This window comes from Hyla sarda, chromosome 9, assembly GCF_029499605.1.
Source record: "Hyla sarda isolate aHylSar1 chromosome 9, aHylSar1.hap1, whole genome shotgun sequence".
NCBI lineage: Eukaryota > Metazoa > Chordata > Amphibia > Anura > Hylidae > Hyla > Hyla sarda.
Window position 1 is genome coordinate 7150442 of NC_079197.1, and position 25379 is coordinate 7175820.

Sequence of the window (25379 nt, forward strand, 5' to 3'; positions counted from 1 at the left end):
TCAGCTGCTGAAGTTGAGTAGTTATTTTGTGTCTGACAACAGTGCTCTCTGCTGACATCTCTGCTTGTCTCGGGAACTGCACAGAGTAGAAGAGGTTTGCTATGGGGATTTGCTTCTGAACTGGGCGGTTCCCGAGACACGTGTCGTCAGAGAGCACTTAGACGGAAAAGAACAACTCAACTTCAGCAGCTCATAAGTACTGAAAGGATTAATATTTTTTAATAGAAGTAATTTACAAATCTGTTTAACTTTCTGGAGTCAGTTGATAGATAAAAAAAAAAAAAGTTTTTTCCTGGATAACCCCTTTAAGTTCGTACCCAGTAATTCTATGCAAACATCTTTCTTTTTTCTTTTTTTTCTTTTCTGTTTTTCTTTTGCTTCTTTATACAGCTGTTTATACATATTTAAGTGCTTGTATTTTTTTTTCTTCTTTTATGCTGTTATGCTCAGCTTGCTTCTTTATACAGCTGTTTATACATATTTAAGTGCTTGTTGTATTTTTTTTCTTTTATGCTCAGCTTGCTTCTTTATACAGCTGTTTTTACATATTTGAGTGCTTGTTGCATTTGTTTTCTTCTTTTATGCTCAGCTTGCTTCTTTATACGGCTGTTTTTACATATTGAAGTGCTTGTATTTTTTTTCTGCTTTTATGCTCAGCTTGCTTCTTTATACAGCTGTTTTTACATATTGAAGTGATTGTTGCATGTTTTTGTTTTTTGTGTGTCATGTGACATTCCCAAGTGTTGGATACAGTTGTAGCATCAACTCTCGGTGTTTTACAGTCTATTCAGAAGAAAACGGTGACCGTTACAGAGACCCCCTCAGCAGTCTATCATTACACGGTGGAAGATTTGTTGATCCCGGAGTTCAGTGTGAACAGACACCTGAATGCTATGTTCGAGGCTGCTAAAAAAGATCTGTCTTCTCTTATAAAACTTCAGGTAAGTGAGTTCTCCAACAAAATACTAACCCTAGACCAATATTTTCCAACCAGTGTGCCTCCAGCTGTTGCAAAACTACAACTCCCAACAAAACACTAACCCTAGACCAATGTTTTCCAACCAGTGTGCCTCCAGCTGTTGCAAAACTACAACTCCCAACAAAATACTAACCCTAGACCAATGTTTACCAACCAGTGTGCCTCCAGCTGTTGCAAAACTACAACTCCCAACAAAATACTAACCGTAGACCAATGTTTTCCAACCAGTGTGCCTCCAGCTTTTGCAAAACTACAACTCCCCAAAAATTCTAACCCTAGACCAATATTTTCCAACCAGTGTGCCTCCAGCTGTTGCAAAACTAAAACTCCCAACAAAATACTAACCCTAGACCAATATTTTCCAACCGTGTGCCTCCAGCTGTTGCAAAACTACAACTCCCAACAAAATACTAACCCTAAACCTATATTTTCCAACCAGTGTGCCTCCAGCTGTTGCAAAACTACAACTCCCAACAAGGCTGTCCGGGCATGCTGGGAGTTGTAGTTTTGCAACAGCTGGAGGCACACTGGTTTGAAAACACGCCCCTAGTCCATTACAATCTGTTTGCTTACAGAGCTGCAGGTGGCACTGTGCAGCTATTTACAGCACTACGCTTTTTCTGACCAGCTTTCCGATATCTTTGGGACCATAGGAAGAATATAAAACTGCTTTTATTCCAAAATCTCTTGTGTTCTTACCAGAGACATAACCCTGTTTGTTAACAAGCATCTTATACATTCGGTACATTTCAAGGGTCCATCGGGATCTGGTCGCCGGGGGGGTCTGCTTGCTGGAATCCATAGCAATTAGCTTTAATTGTATAGAGGAGCAGTCGGCACACATACACCTTGCTGCAGGGGGAAAGATAGTATTACATGGTGCCTGTCCAATGCGTCCAGTGCAGGAGGTCTCTCTGGAGACTGATTATCCTTATGTCAGTGTAAGGTCTCATGTGGTCAAGCGTTATCATTTTGATCTGTAATATGGTGAACGTAACTGAGCCAGGAGTGTTTTTTGTTTTATGGATCTCTACAGCATTTAGTGCTACTAGGGGAGAACTCGGTCCGATATGTCATGGGGCATGTTCCTGTTTTTATTTTTATAGGGGCTTCGCTTGCAACCCCTCCATACAAGCCCCATGCAGGTAGGACCAGTCTGTAGGTAGTTGTCCCCATGGATGTAGGGGGCCCCCTGCAGGTAGTTTGCCCCCCTATATGTAGGGGTCCCCTGTAAGTAGTTTAGCTCCCTATAGGTAGGATCCAACTGTAGAATCTTTCCCCGTATATAGGACCCCCTTATAGTTAGGACCTCCCTGCTGATATTTTGCTTTTTGTAGGACCCCTGTAAGTAGCTTTGCCCCTATAGTTAGCTTGCCCACTGTCTATAGGGCCCCCCGTAGTTCAAACCTAGGCATAGAAACGGAAGCCCCCAAAACTTACGAAAGTTTTGTCACACAATGATTTTTTATTTTAATTTTTTTTGTTTCGCCATCGATTTTTGGGTAAAAAGACTGATGTCATTACAAAGTAGAATTGGTAAATAAGCCATCATATGGATTTTTTAGGTGAAAAATGTAAAGGGTTATGATTTTTAAAAGGTAAGGAGGAAAAAACTAAAGTGCTAAAACAGAAAAACGCTCAGTCCTTAACGGGTTAAACAGGATTATACCTGTGAGGGAAATCAGATATTTCTGGCTCTATACGATCACGGACATCGGTTAAAGCAGCGACCGTTTATTAAAATAAAAGTTTTGTCTGGATAGGGGATAAGATGTATAAAGCCAGAATACCCCTTGAATAGAAGTAGTGGACCCTATGGATTTCTATGGCTGAACAGAGTCTAGGGACTCTGTTCGGGACCTACCGTATATACTCGAGTATAAGCCGACCCAAATATAAGCCGAGGCCCCTAATTTCACCCGCATGAACGTCCCTGTGCGCTGTCGTCAAGGCAACGTCACTAGTCCGGGGCCGGCCCGGAGCAAGCGGAGAAGAGGGCCCTCCCGGTGAAAATGTACAGCCCGGAACGACTAACACTCCCCACCGGACGGTCCCTGCAGCATAGATGGCCCGGACCAGCTCACCTTTCCTTCCCACCGAGGGGAGGTGAGTAGAAAACCAAAGGGGGGGGGGTCTGGATGATTACAAAGGCCCGCGCAGTGGGCTTCAACCTGCGGGCCTCCAGATGTTTCAAAACTACAACTCCCAGCATGCCCGGACAGCCGACGGCTGGCCGGGCATGCTGGGAGTTGTAGTTTTGCAACATCTGGAGGTCCGCAGGTTGAAGCCCACTGATGAAGGGATTAACAGGCGGAGAGTTCACTTAAGTATAAGCCGAGGGGGGCGTTTTCAGCACGAAAAATCGTGCTGAAAAACTCGGCTTATACTCGAGTATATACCGTATGTGCTATTTTAAGTAGACTCAAAAGCGCAGGCTACCATGCTACCGAATACATCTGCATGCCAATGGATACAACTAACAGAGCACTAAGGCAGTGTGAACCTACACTTATTCAGCATTTCCCAACAGGTACAATCCTATTAAAAGGGTTGTCGCATCAGAAGAGCCCGTTTATCAAGATTATACAGACTGTCCCTTCAAGTTAGCTTTTTCCTCTGCAGGAAGCTTCCCCCTCTTTTTTTTCCTAGCAGTAATCGGCATCTTCTTCAGCTTCTTTCTGCGGCCACCAGGGGCAGCAGGGTGCTTTTCTACCTATGAAGCGTGCACGGAGCGTCATCCTGCGCGTCCCAAAAGATGTGGCGCTCTTGGCCTCAAGTGGCTGCAGGCAGTGTCACTAGAAGTCAGAAGCCCCTGGGGACCTTACAGCTAAGATGCTCCAGGAACTAAGATGTGGTGTTATCACCTTGCAAGTCCTGACATCATCTTCCACACAGAACTGGCATGGCACATCGGTTGGGAACCACTGATAAGGTCTCATAGCTGGCAATGTGTATCAAAGCAGAAATCAAGCCATGGGGGGGGGGGAGACTGCCTGTAAAGCTCAGACAGGATTGTGTGGAGGCACAGATCTGGAGAAGGGGGCAAAACATTTCTACTGCACTGAAAGTTCCCAAGTACACAGTCGCCTCCATAATTCTTATATGGAAGAACCCAATGGTCACACTAGCTGAACTTCAAAAATCCTGTGTGCAGATGGGAGAAACCAAATTCTCTGGTCTCATGAAACCAAGATTGAAGTTTCTGGCCTCAGTTCTAAGCATAATGTCTAGAGGAAAGCAGGCACTGCCCATTATCTGCCCAATATATCCCTACAGTGATCATGGTGGGGGCAGCATCATGTATAGAGGAAACCAGGTACTGCCCATCAACTGTCCAATACCATCCCTACAGTGATCATGGTGGGGGCAGCATCATGTATAGAGGAAACCAGGTACTGCCCATCAACTGTCCAATACCATCCCTACAGTGATCATGGTGGGGGCAGCATCATGTCTGGAGGAAACCAGGTACTGCCCATCAACTGTCCAATACCATCCCTACAGTGATCATGGTGGGGGCAGCATCATGTCTGGGGGATACCAGGTACTGCCCATCACCTGCCCAATACCATCCCTACAGTGATCATGGTGGGGGCAGCATCATGTCTGGGGGAAACCAGGTACTGCCCATCACCTGTCCAATACCATCCCTACAGTGATCATGGTGGGGGCAGCATCGTGTCTGGAGGAAACCAGGTACTGCCCATCACCTGCCCAATACCATCCCTACAGTGATCATGGTGGGGGCAGCATTGTGTCTGGAGGAAACCAGGTACTGCCCATCACCTGCCCAATACCATCCCTACAGTGATCATGGTGGGGGCAGCATCATGTATAGAGGAAACCAGGCACTGCCCATCACCTGCCCAATACCATCCCTACAGTGATCATGGTGGGGGCAGCATCATGTCTGGGGGAAACCAGGCACTACCCATCACCTGTCCAATACCATCCCTACAGTGATCATGGTGGGGGCAATATCATGTATAGAGGAAACCAGGCACTGCCCATCACCTGCCCAATACCATCCCTACAGTGATCATGGTGGGGGCAGCATCATGTCTGGGGGAAACCAGGCACTACCCATCACCTGTCCAATACCATCCCTACAGTGATCATGGTGGGGGCAATATCATGTATAGAGGAAACCAGGCACTGCCCATCACCTGCCCAATACCATCCCTACAGTGATCATGGTGGGGGCAGCATCATGTCTGGGGGAAACCAGGCACTACCCATCACCTGTCCAATACCATCCCTACAGTGATCATGGTGGGGGCAATATCATGTATAGAGGAAACCAGGCACTGCCCATCACCTGCCCAATACCATCCCTACAGTGATCATGGTGGGGGCAGCATCGTGTCTGGAGGAAACCAGGTACTGCCCATCACCTGCCCAATACCATCCCTACAGTGATCATGGTGGGGGCAGCATTGTGTCTGGAGGAAACCAGGCACTGCCCATCACCTGCCCAATACCATCCCTACAGTGATCATGGTGGGGGCAGCATCATGTATAGAGGAAACCAGGCACTGCCCATCACCTGCCCAATACCATCCCTACAGTGATCATGGTTGGGGCAGCATCATGTCTGGAGGAAACCAGGCACTGCCCATCACCTGCCCAATACCATCCCTACAGTGATCATGGTGGGGGCAGCATCATGTCTGGGGGAAACCAGGCACTACCCATCACCTGTCCAATACCATCCCTACAGTGATCATGGTGGGGGCAATATCATGTATAGAGGAAACCAGGCACTGCCCATCACCTGCCCAATACCATCCCTACAGTGATCATGGTGGGGGCAGCATCATGTCTGGGGGAAACCAGGCACTACCCATCACCTGTCCAATACCATCCCTACAGTGATCATGGTGGGGGCAATATCATGTATAGAGAAAACCAGGCACTGCCCATCACCTGCCCAATACCATCCCTACAGTGATCATGGTGGGGGCAGCATCATGTCTGGGGGAAACCAGGCACTACCCATCACCTGTCCAATACCATCCCTACAGTGATCATGGTGGGGGCAATATCATGTATAGAGGAAACCAGGCACTGCCCATCACCTGCCCAATACCATCCCTACAGTGATCATGGTGGGGGCAGCATCATGTCTGGAGGAAACCAGGCACTGCCCATCACCTGCCCAATACATCCCTACAGTGATCATGGTGGAGGCAGCATCATGTCTGGGGGAAACCAGGCACTACCCATCACCTGTCCAATACCATCCCTACAGTGATCATGGTGGAGGCAATATCATGTATAGAGGAAACCAGGCACTGCCCATCACCTGCCCAATACCATCCCTACAGTGATCATGGTGGGGGCAGCATTATGCTATGGGGACAGGGAGACTAGTCAGGTTTGAAAGAAACCTGATTGTTTGAAAAAGACAAAATAAAAAAATAAAAAAGTACCCCTTGAAAACCTGTGCAGTGCCACAGTAGGGCCTTGTAAGAAAAACTCCATTTATGCTGTCTTAAAGGGATTATCTAACATAAGGTGACTTTAGTACTTACCTTTCAGCCAGTAATGGACATGCTTACTAAGGATCTGTGCTTGTGTTGGTGGTAAATGGCCGTGTTCTGTGCCCCTATCACACTGCGGACTTGTTTGTGTAAACTGGCTATTTCCTGTTTGCGATCCCTCCCTTCAACTACAATCCTAAGGATCCCTTTTTTCTAGGTGTCAGGTGACTTATATCCCTCCCACACATTAATCCCCCCACCTATTGCAGTACAGCCATGCTCCCTTCCATACATGCTATGCTTGAAACTTTCTCCCCCTGTGGAAAAAGATCTCTCTCACTCAGCGGTCGCTCCACCCATTTAGGCACGGACACGCTCCCTTTCAACACCTGATTAGTGATGCATTGTCTCGGACCACACTGCAACCTGGGATTATACACGAATTTACCATGTGAACACAACCTAAGGGATTAACCTTTTGTAGAACCTCATCATTACGCCACAGCCTAATGATAGTATTCATCTGCAATATCCTTGAACTGTTTCCTCCTGTATTCCCATCGTAATGCTCCGTCTGTAAGCATTAATCCTTGGGTCAGCTAATATAAGGGGTGTAACACTCTGTACTGATTATTACTGTTCACTAGAGCATGGTATGTTCTGGAGTGTAATGGAGGAAGGCAGTGCTAATGGACTATGGTCCTGAATAATGATCCAGCACCACAGGGGTTGTCCCGTGGACCCTCTTAGCCTACAATGTGCAGCATACACATAGTGAGGCAGGATAATGCTAAGAAGTAATGGAATAAAAATAAGAGGTTTCTTTATTGCTTATTCCAACCTGATTAGCCCGTTTCTATGATCTGTTTTTGTAGTGGCTTTATGTTGTATGTAAAGTAGATTTCATGGCAGGTGACTCACTAAAGCAGGGGGCCCTCTGGAGCGCCAATAAAAAACGGACTGAGCGTAAAGCTTTAGTAAGTACACATGCAAACTCACAATGGAGCAAAGAAATGAAGAGGAGAGCACCACGTCACGTGCCACTAGTAGAATGCGGAGGTGACTAGGAATCCTGTGAGATATTTGACACCTGCGGCGTGCATGCAATAAAGCTGTAGTAACAACGTAATAAACACGAAGAACAATAGCATGCACTCACCGCGACTATGGTGTCTATACGTCTGGAGGTCCGGGACACCGGGAGAACATCAGGCTGGAAGGGAAGTGCTCAGAGGCTACGCCGGTCGTTTCACGCGTCTATGCGCGCTTCTTCCGGCCAGGTGAGTATAAAGGAACATCACAGGCTTGAAACAATCTTATTTTTCCACAATTTTGAAAGGTGCCAATAATTTTGTCCAGACCATTTTTGGAGTTTGGTGACATTATGTCCAATTTGCTTTTTTTCCTCCCTTTTTTGGTTTAGTTCCAATACACACAAAGGGAATAAACATGTGTATAGCAAAACCTGTGTTACTGCAATATATATATATACAGAGGAGAGGAGATCTATATATATATATATATATACACAAAGGGAATAAACATGTGTATAGCAAAACCTGTGTTACTGCAATATATATATATACAGAGGAGAGGAGATCTATATATATATATATATATACACAAAGGGAATAAACATGTGTATAGCAAAACCTGTGTTACTGCAATCCTTTCCTGTGAGAAATACTTCATTTTGTAGAAAAATTTCAGGGGAGCCAACATTTATACCATGACTGTATATAATGTGAGGGGTGGACTCACTAATAGGATATAATTTATATAATGTGAGGGGTGGAGTCACTATAGGATATACTGTATATAATATGAGGGGGTGGAGTCACTTATGGGATATAATCTATATAATATGAGGGGTGGACTCACTTATGGGATATACTGTATATAATGTGAGGGGTGGAGTCACTAATAGGATATACTGTATATAATGTGAGGGGTGGAGTCACTTATGGGATATAATTTATATAATGTGAGGGGTGGAGTCACTAATAGGATATACTGTATATAATGTGAGGGGTGGAGTCACTTATGGGATATACTGTATATATAATGTGAGGGGTGGAGTCACTAATAGGATATACTGTATATATAATGTGAGGGGTGGAGTCACTAATAGGATATACTGTATATAATGTGAGGGGTGGAGTCACTAATAGGATATACTGTATATATAATGTGAGGGGTGGAGTCACTAATAGGATATACTATATATAATGTGAGGGGTGGAGTCACTAATAGGATATACTGTATATATAATGTGAGGGGTGGAGTCACTAATAGGATATACTGTATATAATGTGAGGGGTGGAGTCACTTATGGGATATAATTTATATAATGTGAGGGGTGGAGTCACTAATAGGATATACTGTATATAATGTGAGGGGTGGAGTCACTTATGGGATATACTGTATATATAATGTGAGGGGTGGAGTCACTAATAGGATATACTGTATATATAATGTGAGGGGTGGAGTCACTAATAGGATATACTGTATATAATGTGAGGGGTGGAGTCACTAATAGGATATACTGTATATATAATGTGAGGGGTGGAGTCACTAATAGGATATACTATATATAATGTGAGGGGTGGAGTCACTAATAGGATATACTGTATATATAATGTGAGGGGTGGAGTCACTAATAGGATATACTGTATATAATGTGAGGGGTGGAGTCACTTATGGGATATAATTTATATAATGTGAGGGGTGGAGTCACTAATAGGATATACTGTATATAATTTGAGGGGTGGAGTCACTTATGGGATATACTGTATATATAATGTGAGGGGTGGAGTCACTAATAGGATATACTGTATATATAATGTGAGGGGTGGAGTCACTAATAGGATATACTGTATATAATGTGAGGGGTGGAGTCACTAATAGGATATACTGTATATATAATGTGAGGGGTGGAGTCACTAATAGGATATACTATATATAATGTGAGGGGTGGAGTCACTAATAGGATATACTGTATATATAATGTGAGGGGTGGAGTCACTAATAGGATATACTATATATAATGTGAGGGGTGGAGTCACTAATAGGATATACTGTATATATAATGTGAGGGGTGGAGTCACTAATAGGATATACTGTATATATAATGTGAGGGGTGGAGTCACTAATAGGATATACTGTATATATAATGTGAGTGGTGGAGTCACTTATGGGATATACTGTATATATAATGTGAGGGGTGGAGTCACTTATGGGATATACTGTATATATAATGTGAGGGGTGGAGTCACTAATAGGATATACTGTATATAAGGTGAGGGGTGGAGTCACTAATAGGATATACTGTATATAATGTGAGGGGTGGAGTCACTAATAGGATATACTGTATATATAATATGAGGGGTGGAGTCACTAATAGGATATACTGTATATAATGGGAGGGGTGGAGTCACTAATAGGATATACTGTATATAATGTGAGGGGTGGAGTCACTAATAGGATATACTGTATATATAATGTGAGGGGTGGAGTCACTAATAGGATATACTGTATATATATAATGTGAGGGGTGGAGTCACTAATAGGATATACTGTATATAATGGGAGGGGTGGAGTCACTAATAGGATATACTGTATATATAATGTGAGGGGTGGAGTCACTAATAGGATATTCTGTATATAATGTGAGGGGTGGAGTCACTAATAGGATATACTGTATATATAATGTGAGGGGTGGAGTCACTAATAGGATATACTGTATATAATGTGAGGGGTGGAGTCACTAATAGGATATACTGTATATAATGTGAGGGGTGGAGTCACTAATAGGATATACTGTATATATAATGTGAGGGGTGGAGTCACTAATAGGATATACTGTATATAATGTGAGGGGTGGAGTCACTAATAGGATATACTGTATATATAATGTGAGGGGTGGAGTCACTAATAGGATATACTGTATATATAATGGGAGGGGTGGAGTCACTAATAGGATATACTGTATATATAATGGGAGGGGTGGAGTCACTAATAGGATATACTGTATATATAATGGGAGGGGTGGAGTCACTTATGGGATATACTGTATATATAATGTGAGGGGTGGAGTCACTAATAGGATATACTGTATATAATGTGAGGGGTGGAGTCACTAATAGGATATACTGTATATATAATGTGAGGGGTGGAGTCACTAATAGGATATACTGTATATATAATGTGAGGGGTGGAGTCACTAATAGGATATACTGTATATATAATGGGAGGGGTGGAGTCACTAATAGGATATACTGTATATATAATGGGAGGGGTGGAGTCACTAATAGGATATACTGTATATATAATGGGAGGGGTGGAGTCACTAATAGGATATACTGTATATATAATGGGAGGGGTGGAGTCACTAATAGGATATACTGTATATATAATGTGAGGGGTGGAGTCACTAATAGGATATACTGTATATATAATGTGAGGGGTGGAGTCACTAATAGGATATACTGTATATAATGTGAGGGGTGGAGTCACTAATAGGATATACTGTATATATAATGTGAGGGGTGGAGTCACAAATAGGATATACTGTATATAATGTGAGGGGTGGAGTCACTAATAGGATATACTGTATATATAATGTGAGGGGGTGGAGTCACTAATAGGATATACTGTATATATAATGTGAGGGGTGGAGTCACTAATAGGATATACTGTATATATAATGTGAGGGGTGGAGTCACTAATAGGATATACTGTATATATAATGGGAGGGGTGGAGTCACTAATAGGATATACTGTATATAATGTGAGGGGTGGAGTCACTAATAGGATATACTGTATATATAATGTGAGGGGTGGAGTCACAAATAGGATATACTGTATATAATGTGAGGGGTGGAGTCACTAATAGGATATACTGTATATATAATGTGAGGGGGTGGAGTCACTAATAGGATATACTGTATATATAATGGGAGGGGTGGAGTCACTAATAGGATATACTGTATATATAATGTGAGGGGTGGAGTCACTAATAGGATAAACTGTATATATAATGTGAGGGGTGGAGTCACTAATAGGATATACTGTATATAATGTGAGGGGTGGAGTCACTAATAGGATATACTGTATATATAATGTGAGGGGTGGAGTCACTAATAGGATATACTGTATATAATGTGAGGGGTGGAGTCACTAATAGGATATACTGTATATATAATGTGAGGGGTGGAGTCACTAATAGGATATACTGTACCCATATGGTACCTGTAAGACTAGTATTCTTCATATCTCTGAAATCAATGTTGGTTGTATTATGGGGAGTGCGTTGCTGTTTTCTCTTTTTGGAAACCCTTATCTGTATGTAGGTTTATTATCAAAAAAAAATATGTTCAATAAATAAAAAAAAATAAAGTTTGGGACAGCGGACTTCTGGTGTAAGGAGTGCCAGCCAGTAAGGTGGCATAATGAAAAGGAAACTGTTACAGTTTTAGTGACCAATTTTATTGTTCATCATCCGGTAAACATTACTTTTTTTTAATCTTTATTAATCCCCATTGGCTGCACAGGAGGATTTGGGAACAGCGTTTTATTTATTTCTTTTTATGTTCTCGGTTTAGGTTTCACTTTCTCTCCATAATAACCTCTGTCATCTCCTGTAATAGTCAGACTGGATCACGCTGAGCTCTGTGATGGATAAGGAAGGGACATTGTGTTGCACCTTATAATAAATGTGATATTGTGTTCAATGTTTCTTACACCGAATCTCTGGAGTCATAAATGAGGGTTGAGGCCGAGGTTGTTGTTTTTTTTTTTTTAGACTTTCTGTAGCTGCCCATTGACTTTTAACTATCGAGTGACATTTTGCAGATCACGAAATTGCCTGCAGCTTTGCGTATTCTTTTGGACAAATGGCCACTCCCTTGTGACCTTCAAGTGCTGTGGAACTGTAAGTCACAGCTTGTCCACGGAGCTAAGCCCTTTGCGGGATGTGCTGGCATTTACAGTTACAAAATATAAAGCTGTGGGTGGCTTTACCACCTTATAAAGTCATGGCGTAGACATCTGAATAGTCTGACCTCTGGGTCTTGCACTGATCATAATACCGTGTTCCCCACCAATGTGCCTCCAGCCGTTTAACACTACAACTCCCAGCATGCCAGGACAACCTTATGTGCAGCTCGCAAAAGCACATTGGACAAGATACGGCTATAACTCAAGGTTGATAAAGTTGCAAACTCTAAGTCGGTCCCCTGAGTATCTCCAGTGCAAGTCTGTCTCCTGAATATCTCCAGTGCAGTTCGGTCTCCTGAATATCTCCAGTGCAGTTCGGTCTCCTGAATATCTCCAGTGCAAGTCTGTCTCCTGAATATCTCCAGTGCAGTTCGGTCTCCTGAATAGCTCCAGTGCAAGTCTGTCTCCTGAATATCTCCAGTGCAAGTCTGTCTCCTGAATATCTCCAGTGCAGTTCGGTCTCCTGAATATCTCCAGTGCAGTTCGGTCTCCTGAATATCTCCAGTGCAAGTCTGTCTCCTGAATATCTCCAGTGCAGTTCGGTCTCCTGAATAGCTCCAGTGCAAGTCTGTCTCCTGAATAGCTCCAGTGCAGGTCTGTCTCCTGAATATCTCCAGTGCAAGTCTGTCTCCTGAATATCTCCAGTGCAAGTCTGTCTCCTGAATAGCTCCAGTGCAAGTCTGTCTCCTGAATAGCTCCAGTGCAAGTCTGTCTCCTGAATAGCTCCAGTGCAGTTCGGTCTCCTGAATAGCTCCAGTGCAGTTCGGTCTCCTGAATAGCTCCAGTGCAGTTCGGTCTCCTGAATAGCTCCAGTGCAAGTCTGTCTCCTGAATAGCTCCAGTGCAAGTCTGTCTCCTGAATAGCTCCAGTGCAAGTCTGTCTCCTGAATAGCTCCAGTGCAAGTCTGTCTCCTGAATAGCTCCAGTGCAAGTCTGTCTCCTGAATAGCTCCAGTGCAAGTCTGTCTCCTGAATAGCTCCAGTGCAAGTCTGTCTCCTGAATAGCTCCAGTGCAAGTCTGTCTCCTGAATAGCTCCAGTGCAAGTCTGTCTCCTGAATAGCTCCAGTGCAAGTCTGTCTCCTGAATAGCTCCAGTGCAAGTCTGTCTCCTGAATAGCTCCAGTGCAAGTCTGTCTCCTGAATAGCTCCAGTGCAAGTCTGTCTCCTGAATAGCTCCAGTGCAAGTCTGTCTCCTGAAAAGCTCCAGTGCACTTGAAAAGCAGCACTTTCAATATGCAGCCAAGCTAGCAAAGTCTTCTGATGACTACTTCCAGCAGGGTAATGCACCATGTCACATGACTCCAATGGCCTCCACAGTCACCAGATCTCCTCCTATAGATCACCGCTGGCATGTGGTGGAACGGGAGATTCTAATCATGGATCCGACAAATCTGCAGCAACTGTGTGATGTCATCGTGTCCGAGCAAGATCCCTGAAGAATGTTACCAGCTCCTTGTAGAACAGTGTTTCCCAACTAGGGTGTCTCCAGCTGTTGCAAAACTACCACTCCCAGCATGCCCGGACAGCCTTAGGCTGTCCGGGCATGGTGGGAGTGGTAGTTTTGCAATAGCTGGAGGAACACTGGCTGTTCTGGGCATGCTGGGAGTTGTAGTTTTGCAACAGCCTGAGGCACCCTGGTTGGAAAACACTGTTGGCGCTCGTTCCAACGAGGGTATTTTATCTCAAACTCGCAGTGGGTTTCCCACTGCGAGTTTGAAAGGGGCGGGCTCTCCGTCGGCTGTCTGCCTGCTGATTTTCAACAGCTCAATCTTCGCTGCGGAAAGACCGCCGCAGACCCCGTTCAAGTCTGCGAGTTTGAAACGAAATACGTGTGAACGAGCCCATGTAGAAAGTATAGTCACCAAGAATGAAGGCTAAAGGAGGTCCAACCGGGGGCTAGCAAGGTGTTCCTAATAAAGTGGCCAGGGATGGTATATACCCGGTCTAGTAGGAGGTTTGTACGTGGGGCATCAGTGCTGCCTGTTGTATTAGTCCTAGTTTTAGTCCCTGTAGTTGCACCAGGTGCTGCATTGTGTAACATCTGTATACTTATTTCTACAGTCTATATCTATACACAGACCATCTGCAGTCTATCACTCCAAGCCTTCTGCTGATTCCCTCGTCTTGTTACGAACAGCGGAGGCATCTGTAGCGTTGTTTAACCCTTCAGGATGATTCGCGTCTTGTACCGCTGCCCGTAATTAGCATGTTAGGGCATTGTATTTATTAAGCTAATTCATCCAGTATTAAAGTTGTCAGAATACTAATAGGAAGCAATTGAAGATGATCTCGGATGAATTCCTGAGATGTAAGATGATGGACCTCGTAATAATCTCACGTTGCAAGAAGCGCGCTACCCTAGTTTATTTATATATTTTTTACATTTTTGCCGTCCTCGTGCTGTAGTCTCATTGGGCATGTGAGTCGGTCCTTGGCTCCGTCTTCCATGAGTCAGTTGTAACCTCGTAATTCCTTGGAGCGAGCCGCTCATTACACGTGTCTGGGATACGGGGCCTCTGGGGGGGGACATTTGTGAGATGTTATGGAAATGAATGGTTCGGTTCTGCGCGGAGAACTATAATCAACATAATGCTACATGGCAAATAATTGAAATCTACAAATTGACTTCATCCCCAGTGATGGAGACCAGCTATTAGAGTCCTTTGTGTGTTTAGAGTCAATTATGAATCTTCCGCTGTACTGTTGGCCGGGTGTATCCAGCTTTACTGTGATTGTAGCCGTAATCAGGCAACCGGCTTTCTGCCGTCCATGAGTAAAGCTTCACATACTGTCGCTGTCGGCCAAACGTGTTCAGCCTCTCTTTTCCTCTCAGTGCTCACCTTTCACCAGAGCTCTTTGGCCTACCCTGTGCTTCTCGATCTCCCCTTGCTCTCGGGGCTCCTCGGCCTCCCCTTGCTCTCGGGGCTCCTCGGCCTCCCCTTGCTCTCGGGGCTCCTCGGCCTCCCCTTGCTCTCGGGGCTCCTCGGCCTCCCCTTGCTCTCGGGGCTCCTCGGCCTCCCCTGGCTCTCGGGGCTCCTCGGTCTCCCCTTGGCTCTCGGGGCTCCTCGGTCTCCCCTTGGCTCTCGGGGCTCCTCGGTCTCCCCTTGGCTCTCGGGGCTCCTCGGTCTCCCCTTGGCTCTCGGGGCTCCTCGGTCTCCCCTTGGCTCTCGGGGCAATGCCAATGCCAATCATAGCTCATCTCACACTGAACTGCTCTGGGCTGTGTGCAGCAGAGTGAGGGAGGAAGTTCTCCCCTGTATGGCTTCAGATGATGTCACGCCTGCTGGGGAACACCCCTTCCCAGTCAGTGAATCTGACTGAGACTGAGCAGAAAATACAGAGCAATATCAAGGTAGAAAACTAAAAATAAATAATAAAAATAAAGGCCGGGGGTGGTTTATCATGATGGGGGCAGTGACCTGGGAGGATTATAAAATGTAACAAGATCATGACAGGTTCTCTTTAATGGAAGCCAAGTGCAGTAAGAACATTTACCTGATGCGGTTGAAGACTCTGCAGATAAGAAAATGTAAAGTGACTGCCCTTATGTGGATTCATGGGCCTCTTTAATATAATATTACAGTTTCATATAGATATAATCTACATTTGTAAATACATTGCATATCTTGTGCTAATCCTTGTGATAATGCAGCCGTAGTGAGTGCAGCGCCGCAGTACAATGCCGGAAAAGTAATGTATGTTCACAGTGGTTTCACCAGCAGAAAAGTGAGTACAGCTCTAGAGTATAATACAGGATATAACTCAGGATCAGTACAGGATAAGTAATGTAATGTATGTACACAGTGACCTCACCAGCAGAATAGTGAGTGCAGCTCTGGAGTATAATACAGGATATAACTCAGGATCAGTACAGGATAAGTAATGTAATGTATGTACACAGTGACCTCACCAGCAGAATAGTGAGTACAGCTCTGGAGTATAATACAGGATATAACTCAGGATCAGTACAGGATAAGTAATGTAATGTATGTACACAGTGACCTCACCAGCAGAATAGTGAGTACAGCTCTGGAGTATAATACAGGATATAACTCAGGATCAGTACAGGATAAGTAATGTAATGTAATGTACACAGTGACCTCACCAGCAGAATAGTGAGTGCAGCTCTGGAGTATAATACAGGATATAACTCAGGATCAGTACAGGATAAGTAATGTAATGTATGTACACAGTGACCTCACCAGCAGAATAGTGAGTGCAGCTCTGGGGTATAATACAGGATATAACTCGGGATCCGTACAGGATAAGTAATGTAATGTATGTACACAGTGACCTCACCAGCAGAATAGTGAGTGCAGCTCTGGAGTATAATACAGGATATAACTCAGGATCAGTACAGGATAAGTAATGTAATGTATGTACACAGTGACCTCACCAGCAGAATAGTGAGTACAGCTCTGCAGTATAATACAGGATATAACTCAGGATCAGTACAGGATAAGTAATGTAATGTATGTACACAGTGACCTCACCAGCAGAATAGTGAGTACAGCTCTGGAGTATAATACAGGATATAACTCAGGATCAGTACAGGATAAGTAATGTAATGTATGTACACAGTGATCTCACCAGCAGAATAGTGAGTACAGCTCTGGAGTATAATACAGGATATAACTCAGGATCAGTACAGGATAAGTAATGTAATGTATGTACACAGTGACCTCACCAGCAGAATAGTGAGTGCAGCTCTGGTGTATAATACAGGATATAACTCAGGATCAGTACAGGATAAGTAATGTATGTATGTACACAGTGACCTCACCAGCAGAATAGTGAGTACAGCTCTGGAGTATAATACAGGATATAACTCAGGATCAGTACAGGATAAGTAATGTAATGTATGTACACAGTGACCTCACCAGCAGAATAGTGAGTACAGCTCTGGAGTATAATACAGGATATAACTCAGGATCAGTACAGGATAAGTAATGTAATGTATGTACACAGTGACCTCACCAGCAGAATAGTGAGTGCAGCTCTGGAGTATAATACAGGATATAACTCAGGATCAGTAATGTACATACATGGTGACCTCAACAGCAAAAAAATAATTATTATAACTCAAAACAAATCTGACAATAAACAAATCTAAGTATCTGTCTCTCTATTTGTGAGTCCAGAACAAAGGTGGCAGCAGCTCGTCCATTGTGATGTCTGATATTCAGTATCATAGGTAACAAGCAGAGTATTGTCGGGGTTGTGTTCTTCTTATGTAAACTAGATGAATGGAGGGAAGAGCAGTGATCAGTGTCTCGAGGAAGAAACCCACAAATATGCACAATGATTCAGGAAGCCTGGAAATACTGGCAACTATTGGGCATGCGCCTGGTGTTCTTTTCTAGTAATTATCCCGGGCTCCAATGCAGAATTCAGTAGATAGTAAAGTTTCTCCTTAAAGGGGTACTCCGCCCCTAGACATCTTATCCCCTATCTAAAGCATAGGGGATAAGATGTCTGATCGCTGGTGACCCCTGTGATCTCGGCTGCGGCACCTGAGACCTCCGATGCATGGAACGAACTTCACTCCGTGCCGGATGACTGGCGATGTGGGGCGGAGGCTCGTGACGTCACGACCATCCCCCCTCAATGCAAGTCTATGGAAGGGGGCGTGACTGCGTCACGCCCCCTCCTATAGACTTGCATTGAGGGGGCGTGGTATGACATGAGGGGCGGGGCTATGACATCACAAGCTCCCGGCTCCAGCATTCAGAGCAGTTTCTTCCAAACGCTGAGCAGCGGAGTACCCCTTTAAATATATCATTAATGGAAGTTTTTGGATGATCCGCCTACATCATTTATTCTAGGAATGTAGATAAGTTTTATGCATTTGGTCATTTGCATAAGCCCTAACATGAACCATTGATGTCGGGCATCATCATGTAATGCCAACTGAGCTTCCATCGTCCTTGTGTGGATGATGGGGGTGATGATTGATGTGTTATAGTGAGAGCTGTGACTATGATTGACATCCATGGAAATAAGCTACAATTGGGGAGGGGGAAGGGATAAAACTGGCGCCAAAGCATTTCTGACCCCCATACGGAAAACGCATTATTTTTGGCAACTCTTTATGGATTTTATATATTTTTTGCTTCCGGTTTTACAGCTTGATGGGTAATGGCAGGTTTTAACCCGCCACTGTGTCCTATAAGAGATGACTAAACTGTTAGCTGTAATCTTTATAACGTGAACGTCTCATCAAGTCATCATGGCGCTCCCTAGTGGCTTCTCCCTGCCCCACTGGCCTTTGTTGATTGATCGCTCTCTGTTGGGGTATAGGAAAAGATCTGTCAAGGCTGGTATTTATTTATTTATTTTATTTTTTATTTAATTGTATTTATTATTTTACTTTAAATTCAAAATTTTTAAAAATAAAATTAAGTTTTATTTTTCTAAAATGTTTTTTTTCTAGATCGTATTTAATTTTATTTATTTTTTCTATATTTAATTTTTTATTTAATAGTAGTATTTATTTTTTATTATTTAATTGTATTTTTTTATTTTCATTTTTTTATTTTAATGTTTACTCTATTTTTATGTATTTATTTTTCTCTTAAATGGGTATTCCAGGAAAAAAAAAACTGGCTCCACAAAGTTAAACAGATTTGTAAATTACTTCTATTAAAATTTTTTAATCCTTCCAATAATTATCAGCTGCTGAAGTTGAGTTGTTCTTTTCTGCCTGGCAACATTGCTCTCTGCTGACATCTCTGCTTGTCTTGGGAACTGCACAGAGTAGAAGAGGTTTGCTATGGGGATTTGCTTCTACTCTGGACTGTTCCCGAGACAGGTGTCATCAGAGAGCACTTAGACAGAAAAGAACAACTCAACTTCAGCAGCTCATAAGTACTGAAAGGATTAAGATTTTTTTAATAGAAGAAATTTACAAATTTGCTTAATTTTCTGGAGCCAGTTGATATATATAAAAAGATATTTATTTTTCTTGGATAACCCCTTTTAATATATTTATTTTCCCCTTTAACCCCCATACGATGAACCATCGTTACTTGAATTCACCGTATGTTGAGGGATCCGTGCAGTAGTAATATAGAAAGTTATACACACGTGTCCCCGCCGCTCCGGATTGTCACCGCTGCCCTGGATCGTCGCTGTCATCACGTCCCTGGGGTGTCCCCGCCGCTCCGGATCGTCGCCATCATCACGTATCCCCGCCGCTCCGGATTGTCACCGCTGCCCTGGATCGTCGCTGTCATCACGTCCCCGGGGTGTCCCCGCCGCTCTGGATTGTCGCCATCATCACGTATCCCCGCCGCTCCGGATTGTCACCGCTGCCCTGGATCGTCGATGTCATCACGTCCCCGGGGTGTCCCCGCCGCTCTGGATTGTCGCCATCATCACGTATCCCCGCCGCTCCGGATTGTCACCGCTCCCCTGGATCGTCGCTGTCATCACATCCCCGGGGTGTCCCCGCCGCTCTGGATCATCACCGCTGCTCTGGATCATCGCTCTCCATCGCTGTCATCGCGTCGCTGCGCACGTAGCTCCTATTGGATGATAGGACGGCGTGCACGGCGACGTGATGACGATGAAGCAGAGCGACGGCCATGCAGCGGAGCCCGAAGAGGACGGTCCGGAACGGTGGGGACAGGTAAGTGACCGGAGCACACGGGGCACATTAAATGGCAGCTAAAGCAGTCTGCACTGCCGGATAGCCGCGACATAGAAAAGCATCGTATGTTGATGCTGCCTCTGAGAGACCATCGTATGATGAAATGATCGTATGTCGGGGCCATCGTAGGTGGGGGGGGGGGGGGGTCACTGTACATTATATGGTGCCATTAAAAGTGTATGTACTGCAGAAACAAGGTCTCATATGGCTCTGCCAGTGCAAAAGTAAAATAGTTCTGACTCCGAGAAAGAGAGGAGGGAAAGATGAATAAGAAAAATGGTCAGCGTCCTTAAGGGGTTAAAAGTGTGGGATGAAACAGCATGACTTTTACATGTTAAAGCAGGGTATGCTTCTACAGAGGAATACACGACGGCTCTCTGTAACAGGTATACGTCAGGAGCTTTTCCCAGCGTGCATGTCAATCTGTCCAATAGTACAATGTGTACGGGGGCTTAGTGACATATGCATAAAGCAATAAATTATTCAAATATATACACTTTGGAAAAAATAAATATATATATATATATATATATATTTATTTATACACACGCATATACTCACACCCGCACTAGGGTCCAACCAGGCAGAGATAAGAGACTGACAGAGATGAAGCCAGATTGATGGAAGGGTCTCTATTAACCAGTTTGCCTCCAGCTGTTGCAAAACTACAACTCCCAGCATGCCCGGACAGCCGTTGGCTGTCCGGGCATGCTGGGAGCTGTAGTTTTGTAACAGCTGGAGGCTCAATTGTTAGGAAACACTGGGCATTCTGCATTTTTTTTGTTTTTTAGACTAATGGTATGTTCACACGGCGGAAATGGCGCAGGAATATTCTTCACATATATTCCACTGCAGCATAGTCCCATTGATTTCAATGGGATTCTGCTGCACTGTGCACACTAGGAAATGTATTGCTGTCTTTGAGACGGCGCATTTCTGAGCAGTCCTTTTGCACGCCGGATTGAGCAAGTGTGCGGAATGTCCGCCCGTGTTTTCCAGGTGGCTATTCCACCCATTTTCGGCCATGTGAACATAGCCATAGACTTCTATGGGAGGAAAAAAAAAAAAGATAAAAGTATAATGTGGGTTTTACTGGCGGTTATTTTTTCGCTTCCTAAATCTTCAATAGAGTCACATGAGGAAAGAACCACATGACTTGTATATAGAAAACCGCAAGAGACAAAACACCAAAAAAAACACCAAGACTTAAAACCCTTGTTGTTTTTTGAAAGCTACAAAAACTGCGCTTTGGCATTACAAATTAATAAAAAAATAAATAAAAAATGCCAAAATAAGTTGTTTGGAAACCAAGCCTTTTATGAGAAAATTCTTTACCGACAGATCGTTTATGGATAAAAAAAAAATAAAATCTTTCCTGAACGATTCTTTCCAGACGACGACAGTCACCCATGAGTCTATTTCCCCAGATGAATATTTTTGGTTCAAGAGAACCTGTCATGATCTTGTTAAATGTTATAATCCTCCCAGGTCACTGCCCCCATCATGATAAACCACCCCCGGCCTTTATTTTATCATCTTTTAGTTTTCTACCTTGATATTGCTCTGTATTTTCTGCTCAGTCTCAGTCAGATTCACAGACTGGGAAGGGGCGTTCCCCAGCAGGCTGTGACATCATCTGAAGCCATACAGGGGAGAACTTCCTCCCTCACTCTGCTACACACAGCCCAGAGCAGTTCAGTGTGAGATGAGCTATGATTGGCTAAGGCTGCACACACACCCCTCAGCACTCCAGACTGCATTTCCTGATTTTGGACTTCTGCCAGGCCAGCAGGAGTCCAAAGTCTGTGCGAGAGATGGGGGGGGGGGGGGGGGGGAATGTGCTCTGCAAATGTAGGGAGACACCTAGTGGCAGGTTTTTTAAACACAACATAAAAAAGATTAGATTAGAAAGATTTTTTTTATTTATAAGGAGTGAAATAGCAAAAATTAGTTTTAATGACCGTGCCCATTTTTAAAATTGTCCATTTTTACCAATGTGTATGGGAACCTCTATGGTTTGTAATGGCGGACACTTAGATGTTATACTGTGACTGACTACAGATGAGAAGTTTTTTCCGTCCATTCTTGGTCTTGTTCCTCTTAGTTCTCAGTACCCCGGGGGTTAACATCTTCTGACAGCAGCGAAAGGATTCGCCGCCGATCCTTTCCTGTAGAAATGCGTAATTATGTCGCTTATGAAATGAATCATGAAACAGATCCCTGATCTAAACTGAAATTGCCTCCAATAATTACAGCTCCTCGACGGATAATTATGTTAAAACAACACATCCCTTCAGCGCTATTCCTCGCAGCAGCCTCCCACATATACGTCGCTGGGACGGCTCCGTCGTCAGCACGAGGCAGCAGTGCTTATTATCTCCTAAATATACTCGCAATCTGAGCCCCAGCGTGCGCCTCTCTTCTCCGTCCCATCCCAATTTACGTGTCTAATGTATTTTACATGATGTAGGATTTATGTGGGTTTAAAAAACTTTGGGTAAAAGTCTAACAAAATCCAGTGCTACGGCGCCCATTTTAGGACATCGTCAGTCGTCAGCCGCAACTCTGTCCCCAATCAGGCAAAACAGGGTCCGGCCTCCTCCCTCGGACCAATTGCCGTCATCCATCAGCCACAACTCCCTCCTCTGTTATCCGAAACTCCCTCATCCAAAACTCTGTCATCCCTCAGACAATTATTCCTAAAATGAAGCTTCCTGCCGCATAGCAGAGCCGACGCTGCACAGCATGTATGGAAGAACAGATGCTGCACAGCATGTATAGAAGAGCCAACGCTGCACAGCATGTATAGAAGAGCCAACGCTGCACAGCATGTATAGCAGAACAGACGCTGCACAGCATGTATAGAAGAACAGACGCTGCACAGCATGTATAGCAGAACAGACGCTGCACAGCATGTATAGAAGAACAGACGCTGCACAGCATGTATAGCAGAACAGACGCTGCACAGCATGTATAGAAGAGCCAACGCTGCACAGCATGTATAGAAGAGCCAACGCTGCACAGCATGTATAGAAGAACAGACGCTGCACAGCATGTATAGCAGAACAGACGCTGCACAGCATGTATAGAAGAGCCAACGCTGCACAGCATGTATAGAAGAACAGACGCTGCACAGCATGTATAGCAGAACAGAGGCTGCACAGCATGTATAGAAGAGCCAACGCTGCACAGCATGTATAGAAGAACAGACGCTGCACAGCATGTATAGAAGAACAGACGCTGCACAGCATGTATGGAAGAACAGACGCTGCACAGCATGTATAGAAGAACAGACGCTGCACAGCATGTATGGAAGAACAGACGCTGCACAGCATGTATGGAAGAACAGACGCTGCACAGCATGTATAGAAGAGCCGACGCTGCACAGCATGTATAGAAGAGCCGACGCTGCACAGCATGTATAGCGGAGCCGACGCTGCACAGCATGTATAGCGGAGCCGACGCTGCACAGCATGTATAGCGGAGCCGACGCTGCACAGCATGTATAGCGGAGCCGACGCTGCCGAGCATGTATAGCGGAGCCGACGCTGCGCAGCATGTATGGAAGAACAGACGCTGCACAGCATGTATAGCAGAGCCGACGCTGCACAGCATGTATGGAAGAACAGACGCTGCACAGCATGTATAGAAGAGCCGACGCTGCATAGGAAGTACCGTATTTTTTGCCCTATAGGACGCACCGGCATATAAGACGCACCCAATTTTAAAGGTGCAAAATCTAGAAAAAAAAAAATCTGCACCCAACACAACAGTGATCTTCAACCTGCGGACCTCCAAATGTTGCAAAACTACAACTCCCAGCATGCCCTGACAGCCGTTGGCTGTCCGGGCATGCTGGGAGTTGTAGTTTTGCAACATCTGGAGGTCCGCAGGTTGAAGACCACTGGTATAGGACCCGTCACCGCTGCCCTGGATGTCGCTCCATCGCTGTCGCCGCATCCCCATGGTGTCCCCGACGCTCCGGACGTCTTCTTCCCCGGGATCCACGCTCTCCGTCGCCATCATCACGTCGCTACGCACGCCACTCCTATTGGATGACTGGGCGGCGTGCGCGACCATGTGATGACGTCGAAGGAGAGCGCCGGCCATGCAGGGGATCCCGGCACGGAGCAGACACCGAGGAGGCAGGTAAGGTCCCTCCCGGTGTCCTGTAAGCTGTTTGGGACGCTGCGATTTCACCGCGGCGGTCCCAAACAGCCCGACTGAGCAGCCGGGTTAGTGTCACTTTCCCTTCAGACGCGGCGGTCAGCTTTGATCGCCACGTCTGAAGGGTTAATACAGGGCATCACCGCGTTTAGTGATGTCCTGTATTAGCCGATAGGTGTGTGTATTCGCCATATAACACGCACCAACTTTTCCCCCGCAGTTTTGGGGAAGAAAAAGTGCGTCTTATACGGCGAAAAATACGGTAAATCAGAGTCGAAACTGTGAAACCTGCACATGTACTACAGAGTCTGTATAGCAGAGCCGACACTGAATAGCTTGTACAGCAGAACCCGTATAGCAGAGCCGACACTGATTCGGCTCTGCTATACGGCAGGGAGTTTTTCATCTGAGGGATGACAGAGTTTAGGATGACGGAGGAGGGAGTTGTGGCTGATGACTGACTGGAGATTGGTCCAAGGGAGGAGGTGGGAAGCTGTTTTGCATATACATAGACAATGTCCTAAAATGAACACCGCACAGTGCATATTGTGGTCAACAGCTGGAGGTGAACTGGTTGGAACACACGGTTTTAAAAGGTTTTAAAAATGATAGTCTGGGCCTTGTCTCTTTTCAGGACCCATTACTGCTGAATGGCCGAGTGACCCTTCACCAAGTCAAGGGGGGCACAGTCCTATCCAGGCAAGGAGACCAGGTAAGTCGATGCTGTGTCCACTTTGTCCATCAGAGTCGTAGATGATGTCTTATTCTGTTGCAGACATCTCATTCTGAGCCAGCACAGAAGTAAAAAAATAAAAAATAAAATATATATATATATATATATATATATATATATATATATATATATATAAAAAGCCCCTCCCCAATAAAAATTAAAATCACCTCATTTTCCAAAAAAAAAACCAATTTAATAATCATTGGCATCGCTGCCTGCAGAATTGTCTGAAATACAAAAATTTTAGCATTTTTGATCCTGTACAATATATGGCATAATTAAATAACCATCCCAAAGTCCCAAATTTCAGGTTTTTGGTTGCATTACATCCCAGAAATAGTAGAATAAAAAGTCACATATAGGCAAAAGTA

The 25379-nt window shown here is 44.6% G+C and overlaps 1 protein-coding gene across 1 annotated transcript in view; it reads left to right on the forward strand.

The window, feature by feature from the left end:
* The window catches only part of PNPLA7 (patatin like phospholipase domain containing 7), a 197610-nt gene that overhangs the window by 61290 nt on the left and 110941 nt on the right, over window positions 1-25379 (forward strand). Inside the window, 2 exon segments of the mRNA XM_056540343.1 lie at window positions 783-941; window positions 24910-24987. Of these exon segments, the coding sequence (XP_056396318.1) occupies window positions 783-941; window positions 24910-24987 (237 nt within the window).